We start from the raw sequence: 10,446 nt of genomic DNA on the forward strand, positions 1-10,446 counted from the left end.
ACTTCTTCAACAATCACAATCAATCAAATTTCATCTTAGATATATGTGGAGAAAGATCCACAATATACGAAGTACTTCTAAGAGAAGATCACTGAACAAAAATGTATGCATATGAATAGTATCATTGACTGAAGTGTTTTGCTAGGTCAGTGCTTGACATCCTGGTATTACTTAAAAGACCTTATTCTAATTTTACATTTCATTAAGCAGTCTTAAACCTTCAGGTAGGTTGCCTGTTAGATTCTCATGAAATTAGAGGGTTAGAGACTGAAGTGTCTATAGTAAACTATCAAGTACTACTGTTTGATTCTGTAGGATGAAGACATGCATTTCAATGCTTTTCTTTATAACATACCTAGGTGAGGATATTAAACATATTCAGAGGGACATGGTATTCCCTTCCTCCCTGTATTGGGAAGTTTCATCATGAGTCAGGTTTCTCAGCCTACATTTACCAAGAAATCCTTTGTTCCCATGCAAGGTTATGATTTTGAGAAGTAGACATTTTTTCTAAAAAGACTAAATGAATGTTTCTTGGGTGACTCCATTCTGTGTAAAGCTAGAGCTCCCAGACAGAGTTATCTTTTGAGAATATACCTTCTCAAGATCTACAGACAGCTCAGCTAATTGCTTCTCTTTTTCTCAATGTTTTATTAAACCATTCCTTTCCCAACAAGCAACAAGACATGTTACAGCATAGAGATACTTTCTCTTCAAAAAATTGGATCTCATCCAAGGCCTCAGGTATACAAATAGTGAATGACGTCTTTCAGATTAAAAAAAAAGCAGTTAATAACTAGGCTTCCCTACCACAAATGTTACTATTTATTCACCACAATTTCTAACATGAAATGCATACACTAGGATCATAATTCAAATTAACCTTTGCTTACTTATCTTTTGTCTTTTTTAAAGTCAGTTAGTATAGCATATGATTATAAAGTTTTATATTTGTTTGTTAACCTTTTGGACTAGGTTAAACTCTCAGGAAATAGATTGTATTGACTTTTAAAACTACCATGTACAAAGAAATGTTCATTTGACCACAAAGTCAAAAGACATGAAAATACGTTAAAAAGTTGTGTTTAAAATAAACTTCAGGGGTTTCCTTAAACATTTAAACCTCTTTTTTTTTTTTCAAAGTGAAAACTGTTATTCTATTCAGTATTTATGTCCAAATAGATTACAGAAATAGAGCAGTTAGGATAATTTATCAGATTTTTTCATCCTATGTGCTCACCATGTGGGGACATTTTACTGGGATTGGGTTTTTCTACCACATGAATTCCAACCGATGAATACAGAATTTTTTTACATAGGCTTTTTATCTGCAAAGATAGAGCAAAATTCTTAGTGGTTTGACTGTGTTGCAAAAATCAAAGAACAGATGGGTTTGGAAATGGTTCATTTCAGGTTATCTGTTGACAGAAGAGAACATGCATGCAAAATCTCTAATTGCAATAGGGCAGCTGAAGAATTTCCAAAGTTTATTTTCTTTGTAACTAAAAAGATGTGTTTGTTGCAAGAAATATTTGCCTTTACCAGGTAATCCTAGCAATGGCCAGACGATTCAATTTCAGTGCTGGAATGCCCCTCAGAGGTCAATGAATCCATTTCCTTGACCCAAGTCAGGATCAGTTATACCTAATTCATCACACTCATAAAAATTGAACAAGCTCTCCTACAATCTATTCCAATAGTTTAAATTCTTTTTGATGGCTTGTCTACAAGGAATACAGAACAGAATGCTGCATTCCTTTATGTAGCCATCTGTACATTTCCTTTCATTTTTTTTTCTCTAAATATTCCTAGGGTGTGATTTTTGTTTTGTTTATTTTTTTCTCCTTAAGTGGAAATTCACCTATTCTCCTAAATAAGTCCATGTAATTCCTCAAAACTCTGTTCGCAACATGAAGCCTAGCCAGTAACAGTTGAGAGCAGGTGAAGGATCACATGGTGTAAGTTATACATTTGTTTATTCAAGCCGGTTTGCCATTTGCCCTTTTAACAACAGCAGGTACTGACCCATACCAAGATTGTGACCTTCCATAACTCACAGGTCTTTTTCCAGAACTACTGCAGAGCCATTCACTTCCCATCTTATGTCTGTGAAGTTTATTATTCCTGGCTAAATGTAGTACCTTGTATTTGTACCTACCAACTCCCCTCTATTTCTCTGTCCAAATCATTGAACTCAACTTTAACTCCAGATGTATCCCCAGATGAATTTGCAGTTTTTCCCAGGTTGGAGTCTTCTGTAAATTTTATCACACCTATGGGCTATTCCTTTTCAACACTGATTAAAAACAAAAGACGACTGAAATATCACTTTTAAAAAGCACTTGCTCGAACTCTGATAAACCCTTTGCAGTAAACAAGTGCAGCAAACAAAATAGCTGCTGAATTATGGGAAATTATACAGTTACACAAAATGTAATCATGTACAGAGCTGTATCAAGACATTTTGGTATCCAAAGCTTATCTATCCTTGCCATTTTCCTTGTGCTTTTTCCCCCTACAGTCACATCCTCTCTTTTACACCATCTAGTACATTTGCAGCCTCCCTTCCCAAACAACAGTAACAGCACCTCTGTTATTTTTAGTTATAACTGCACTCTTTGGCTACCATTTTTATAGTTGTAAGTATTGACCTTGCTCAATGACTCCAAATAACTGAAAGACAAATTTCTTTTCAGAGACCAAATTCAATTTGCACAGAATAAGCAAAAATTTTGAAGCTCTGGGATTGTGTTAAAAATAAAAACATAATATACAGTGTACTCATTTGTGGTTTCCAATAGGCATCAGAATAGATATAGAATATTTTTCAAAAAGGGATTAATTTCTTTGTGGCTACACAAATGGCATAATGAATACTGAAAACAGGGGAATTTTTGGTTCCAAATTTGAGATTTCATTTGGTAGTGAGTATATGAACCATAGTGTTTTGTCTCCGTCAGAGAAAGAAATCTGGCCAATGAACACAACTATTTCACAAATATTATATTACTAATATGATGGAAACATTCCTTCAGAATGAACAAATATTAATTATTAATTAATATATATTAATTGAAAGACAAAAGGAAAAAAATATCAAAGTTAAAAGTCATACAGGGATACTGAAAAACACCTATAATCAATGCTTTTTCTTATTAGCATTTAGATTGCACGGGGAAAAACATTAACTGTATACATATACTGAATAACACTTTGATTTTAGATTAGTTTTTAATATATTTAGTTTTCAGGAACAGTCAATCTTTTAATTCTATTTTCAAAAATCTAAAGATCATTGTATCTTTAGTGAGGAAAATAGACATGCAAACTAGATTGTCTTTAATGGTAATCATACCTCTTTTCTTTTGTTTTCTTTTTGGTCAACCCATCCATTTTGATGAAAGTATTTTGAGGGAGTTCTTGATGGAAATGAAATCAGTGAATCATTGCATCTTAGCAATGGCTTGAGATGTACACGACCTATAGACGGAACTTTGCCTCAAATCTACAGTACAAATTTAAGGGTAAACTACGAAGAAGATGTCCCATTTGTCATAATGTGATATCCAATCATTAACAGAGGCCCTATCCTTTTGTCTGAAATAATGTCTTCCCATGTGAACTTCATATACCTTCATTGCTACCTGTATGTGATGACGTGAAATATTAATAAAGGTACTTGTTTTGTTAATTCTGAAATCCATCTAGATCTCTTTAAGTCTGCATTCAAACATAGTATTAAAATTATACTTCCTGCAACTTCAAAGGAACAGTGACATCAGTTCAAAGAATAATCATTTGCTACCAGATCAGTATTTAAAACCAAATTGTTTGTAGTGCAAACCAATTCAATAATACTTTTCTGCTCAAAAATTAACAACAAAAAATACAGTGTTCAAATAACCAAAACCAAAGCTTCAAATAATTCTTCAAGCTGTTACCACAGCATACAGTCAAAAAGCTATCGAGATACTCTTAGCCCTTATCCATATTACTCCTCAGAAGAAATGTATTATTAAATATATGGATAGAAAACAGCATGGTCACAGGGCCACAGAAACTGCCAGTTTTCAATACTTAATTAACTCAAAAGTTAATATCAATAATAAAAGTAACTACATTTTTCCTGCAGGCACCCTTAGATATGAACCTGGGGCCAAATTAATATTTTTCTGCATTATGAACCTGATGAAAAACTTGCATAACCACAGAAGAAAATTATGGTGGTACCTGGCATATTACAATGCTCCGAAGGTGCTGTTTCCTGCATAGCCATTAACCTTAGCCCTTTGGTCTGACTTGGCAGGCTCCAGCCATCCTGCCTGCCCTAAGGGAGACACCATCCAACAGACACTGGGCAGAAATGTAAGATTTGTAGAAGGACCTTCACATCACTTCCTCGACAACAGAGAGCATTTCCAAGCAGCCTGCTCACAAACTAATCTCAGGATGTATGCAAGAAAAAAAATAAGCAGAGATCTGGCCTTTATAACCATTTTAAAAATCACTCAATTCAGGAAAACAGAGACAGCAAAATCTTAGCATATAGTACCTCATCTGAAAACATACCTAGCTGAAAGCTGCTACCCAGAAAGTTTATTATCCTTTTGAGTCTGTGCAATCATAAGGATTGTTTTCTGGAGATGCATGGAAAGATTTAAGCTCTGAATTTTAGTTTAGTGTAAATTCTCGTGTTCATTTGTAACTCCTGTTAACTAGAATACAACTTCAAAACTTTTCTGTAATGCAACTATTATAAAGATGTTATTTCCCATTCTTTTCTGACAGGAGAGGAACACTGTTATAGTAACTAGATCTTTGGTTTATCACGTCATCAAATAATGACCCTATCATATTGTATTTCTGTTATTCACTTCCATATTGAAGTCAGTCAGTTATTTTCCCTCCTTTTCTTTCATGTTAATTTTTCTTTTTTGTTTCTATAGGAGAGTTCTAATATAGATTTTAAGTATAGAAGTTTCAGTAAGCTATATTAGCCTACTAGTTTATTTGATTTACATGTATGAAAAAGTATTGCAGCTAGGTAATAATTACAGCTCTGCTGGATGATCATGCTGATTGCCAACTAGTTCACTTCAAATGTAGTAATTTGTCTGAATTCTTTTGAAACAACTTATTCAACTAATATTGATGATAAACTTCATTGGATTTTTTTTAAACAAAGTAATTAACAATGGTTCTTCTAACAAGTACTACTTAAGCAAAAATTTAAATACATTTAGAATTAATTCTCCATTCAAAAGCATTTTCAGATTTTCCAAATCTCACAGGCATTTTCAAAATTACAAATTTAGGAGTTTGGATTTAAACTGTGTTCACTGAGAAATTGTATTTGCATAAAGAGATTTAAATTAAGAAATGCTTTGGAATTACTGAACTGAAACACTAATTATTTTACTTGCTTTGGTAAACAATATTTTTTTATCCTTTCATTTTCATTTAAGCTATGAAGAGCTTCAAAGATATCAAAAATTCTCTACAAAAAGCAAAATTGCTGCTTAATTATTTTTTTAATACAGAAATTATTTTCAGGAATATTTAAGATATCACATATGCATAACACTTTGTCATACTTCATAGAAGTCTAGAATCTTAAAACAGCTAGGCTAAATTAGACATGAAATATAGGAAATCCTGAATTTAAAATCAGTATTTTAAAAAATTGTGAAAACCACCAAAATCACATTAATATCCTTGAGTAGCATACATAGTGAAAGAATGCACTGGAATATACTTCAGAACAAACTTTGGTCTAGGCTTCACAGCATATGTATCATTTATTTGCCTGCATTTGTACCTCCATTATCACTTGAGAATACCAATAGCCATTTAAGAGAAATACAAAATGTGTCTCTCCACAGAAGCCACATTCTTGAAACGCATGGTATGAAAATATGTATACCTTCAGATCTCCTAGTTTTGTTTCTGTGCCACATGCTTAAAACCTGCTTTTGCTTACAGCTCCCTGAATGCATATAATGTCTTTGCTAGTTTTCCCCTGAACTGTCAGAAGAACAAATCAGAAGAAAAATCTGGCCTTAGTTTTCATTAATTTTATTTTAAACTAACACACTTTATATATTATTCTCTTTGATGCATTCACAGGAAGACCTGAAATGAGGCATGCAGATGAGAATAACTAAATATACAGTGACCAGATAGGCAGAATTCTCATTAATATATTTAAATCAACATCATTACTGCTTCTATAATGAAAATCTCTAGGGGCCAAGATCCCATTTTATTAAGCAACACAGACTTAATGGCTGTTGTCTAAAAGACCAGAGTGAAGTTTACCCACTTAAAGACTTCAGACATTTACTGTAAATGGGAAAAATTAAACTTGTGTACCCAACTACCAACAGCTTATTTCTATAGTAAAGTATAGCAACTTCTATAGTATAGAAAACTTCTCTCTTTAAGTAGGTTAGAGAATCTATAAACAAATAGAAAAATTCTTCACTTACTAAGGCTGCTGCAATATTTTTGACAGACATTGAAAGGGCTGAAATTTCAACCAGTTAAGATAGATAAACTGTGGATTGAAGAAGTCACTGAGGTAATGGTGCAATATTTGCTATTTAGCTGATGGTAAGATTTTTGTAAGTAGAAAAGCATTATTTGATTTTTCTCTTTCCTTTTTTTTTTTTTTCCTAACAGGATGATGATGTAAGGGAAAGTCAGTTTAGTTTTACAGCATATGGAATGGGCCCATGTCTGCAAGCAAAAGATGGAGTGACACAAAAGGGACCAAATAATCCTGTTCAAGCTGCACCAAAAAGCCCTGATGACATGAGAAAGGTATTCATTGACCGGGCCAAGAAGATAGACACGATATCCAGAGCTTGCTTCCCATTAGCCTTCCTGATTTTCAATATTTTTTATTGGGTAATTTACAAAATCATCAGGCATGAGGACATTCACCAATAACAAGATTAAGGCTTGCAATACATACAGCTCTGCCTGCTATGTTCAACAGGATGTTTTCTGTTAGAAATGCACAACAGAAGAGTTGAAAAGAAGAATAGCACCCAGAGAAGATACACCTGCTATTGCAAACTTTCTGTGTCAAACTAAGTATCAACTCTTTTTTGTTGTTAATCACTCTCTACTGAAGCTTTACTGCCAAGTGTTTATACATACCGTTACATAGTGGTATAATGGTACAGTACTATTTGATGTTCTTAGATTTTTTTTAATTCTGGTATATTTTTAATTTTAAAAATGGATTCAGAATACCCTAGGTAAATCCCACTGTATTACAGAATAGATTAGCATTTGAAACCTTTAATTTACTTTAGAAGATAATGAAAAATTACTGATTTGAGAGTACAGTTTTAGGGACATTTTCTTGTCTTAAGGATAGTACCTGTGGTTTTGCAATGAGTATATTTGACAGATTTAAGTTATGTAGTTTATTCAATGAACTTCATATTACTGTTGCCCTGGAAGGTGCATGTTAAAATCATCTCAAACAGGACAAGATATCTACAGCCTAATAACCAGCATACTACATGATAAATATATCTAAATTTATGAAGTATTTATTTCCGCAAAGGACTTTTCTCCTTTTAATTGTCTGCACTTTGATAATTGAAACCTATAATATTTTTTAATCCTTTTTATATTTTTGAAGGCTTTTTTTCTCAATTGATAAAACCCATAAGCTTTTGAGATAGGCAAAATACATTGAAAATTTGCAATGCTTCATTCTGATTCAACACAAAGATATCTTGTACCAAAACTAAAAGCCAGTAGTCAACTGCTTAGCTGAAATATTTGGAGGAAAACTATAGCTGTGTGAATACACATTTATCTCCTACATGTTACATAAATACAGGAATTTTAGTTTAGGAATATATCAAGCTTTCTTTCTCATTTTTGAAGCATATTGATATGACTTAGGTACTGGTTAAGAAGCACTTCATAATAGTGGAAAAAAATGCATTTCTAAAGCATAAAAAAGGATCTGTGTGGCCTTTTACATTTATTTTACTTCACATAAATAAACAACTATTAAAACCCTGGGTAAGATTTTTCCTGTTTAGGATTAAACAAGTCATATTAGTTTCTTTTTTGAATTGTAACACAGATCACGTTTATGGCTTACTTTGTACTTTGTAGGCAAGAGAGTTTACTTTTGCCGATCTTGCCTATTGCAAAACAGAAACATGCTAATATACAGCAATATGACATTTAGAACTACAAGGTACTCTAAGTCCAGTACCTGAGGCTGTTTCTGATTAGAATTTTTTTTTTTTATATGGTTTAAATTTTTGGTTTGTTGTTGCTCAGAATGTATATACAAAAGCAAAATCAGCTGGAGGCAAACATCTGGTGCACTGCCAAAGCCGTGGTGCATACGAAGCAATAGAAGCAATGTGATTCTGCACTGAGGATTATAACATAGCAACCTTGGGTTTGGTTTGGTTCGCTATTCTTTTCCTCCAAGGATTAGTTAGAGAGATTTTAAAAGAGTAGCCATCAGATTTTGCTCAGCTGTGTCAGAAAGAATCTCTGTAAAACTTCTTCATTTTAAAACTTCATTATTTTTTATAGTTTTACCCCAGTTATGATCTGAACTTAATTCAATTAACTTTAAACAATTATTGTTTGCTGAGGCTGTCTCTTGGTTTTGTTGCTCTCTTCATGTGCACATTCCAAAATACATTGTTCGCTTATGAAGGTGTGTGAGGGGTATCATGAACTAATGACTGACATTTCAGTTGGGTTATATTCACTCTCACAAAGTTATCTTCTGCTGTATTTCATTAAAAGGGATGTCAATTTAATTCTGCTGTCAGCAAAGTCAACAGTATTTTATTTAAGGACTGGCTGAAGTACTGGATCCATAATCAAGAGGAAATCATAAAAAATTACATTATCTTGCAGGCTCATCTTTCTTCTAAAATACATGACTTGCACTCAATAAAGAATGCTTGAGTGGGCAAATGCATAAAAAAAATGCTGACCAGATCAGAATAACTCCTAGTTATTCTAATTTATAACACTTGATTACCAGCTTCATGTTGCCTCTTTCCCAATCATTCAATCGTCTATTGCTCTCACACATGTAGTACTACCTTATTTCAAAAACTAACAAATTTGAGTAATGCAGAGCTAAACAAACATAGGGTTAATTTCTTTCTTCACTCTTTAAGGCAGAAAAGGTCTACACTCTTTAACAGAGAAATCAGACAGGAAATCTTGAAAGTGATAAAGAATTACAAAACTAGCAAAATATAATGGAGTCAGAAGGAATGTAAACTACCAAACAAGAAGGACAAGATCCTTCATTCATATATGAACATATTACCTCAGTGAGGAGGAAGAACCCTGTATCACATTTCTCTTTGACTAGAGCATGCTAATCTAAGGAAAAATTACAGCATATACATAAAATAAAATGCGTAAATTTTCATTATAATTATTTTCTGACCTTCCTAATGGATTGTTATGTATATATTCTATTTAAAATAAGTGAGATCTGTAGATTTAATTACTGGACCTAGTGCCTAATGTTGTCCCTCAGGATGCATCTCTTCAAGCATGCACTATGGTAAGAGTGTCTTAGACCTGGCCTATGGAAGGTATATGCCTTCCTCAATGGAGTTGTATTTCTCTTACATGGCAAGTTGAGCATACCTTAGTTCTATAACTAAAAATTTACATATGATGCTCAGTTTTCTAACAGGAAATATTGAAAATAATACGTTTAAAACATCATTATGAAAACTCTACAGTGTTGATGGAACATTTTTTTATTTAGCCATCCATTAATAACAGAAGTATTTCAAACAGAGGGGAAGAGCAAAAAGTAGTTCCATGATGCTGTTTTCAAATGCAGGTAACATTTTCTATGTCACTCTGTTGCACTCAGATAAATAAAGATTTGCTATTTTGATGTAATAGAACCATAATCTCTCCTGAACTGCTAAATTTGGGTATTTTTACTGGAACCATAACATTTGTCAACATAACATAAGCCTCTGCAGTTCACTAAGCAATGTGTTTTTCAAAAGAAAGAAGAACTTAACTTTTAAATTTCATTTAGATTATTCCTAAATGACTTAGTGTAAAAACACATGGTAAAGAAAGATATAGATGTTATTATTTGAGATAGATAATAAGAGACTTCAGGGCATAAATGCCTGCTACTCACCACTAAAGGAAATGTGCAAAAATGCCAGCAGGCATGCCAGCCCTCTGTACAAAGCTAGAATAGCTATTGTCATCAGCTAAGATTAGTGTGGGAAATGATTCTTTTGTAAATGTATAATTAAATAGCAGGAAATAGCATTAAGAAGAATCAAGAATTGAAAGATACTCTGCAGTATTTATCAGACTGCAGTATTAATGCTTCGGTCCTGTGAAAGAGGCAGTGGAGAGGCAGAATCATCAGGGAGATAATGCTTGATACAGATG

At 33.1% G+C, this 10,446-nt stretch overlaps 1 protein-coding gene across 3 annotated transcripts in view; it reads left to right on the top strand.

Moving 5' to 3' along the window:
• The window catches only part of GLRA3 (glycine receptor alpha 3), a 75,552-nt gene extending 67,980 nt beyond the window's left edge, over positions 1 to 7,572 (top strand). For 2 of the 3 annotated variants that reach the window (XM_061372420.1, XM_061372428.1), the window contains exon 9: positions 6,682 to 7,572. In XM_061372420.1, the coding sequence (XP_061228404.1) occupies positions 6,682 to 6,951 (270 nt within the window). In that variant the 3' untranslated portion in view covers positions 6,952 to 7,572. Of the gene's footprint in view, positions 1 to 3,404; positions 3,525 to 6,681 lie in introns of all 3 variants that reach the window. The other variant, XM_061372437.1, reaches the window with a different exon arrangement.
• The last annotated feature ends 2,874 nt before the right edge of the window (positions 7,573 to 10,446 follow it).

This window comes from Neopsephotus bourkii, unplaced genomic scaffold (genome assembly GCF_033783945.1).
Source record: "Neopsephotus bourkii isolate Nb327-2 ecotype Australia unplaced genomic scaffold, CSIRO-AGI_Nbou_v1 NB_168, whole genome shotgun sequence".
In the NCBI taxonomy this organism is placed as follows: domain Eukaryota; kingdom Metazoa; phylum Chordata; class Aves; order Psittaciformes; family Psittacidae; genus Neopsephotus; species Neopsephotus bourkii.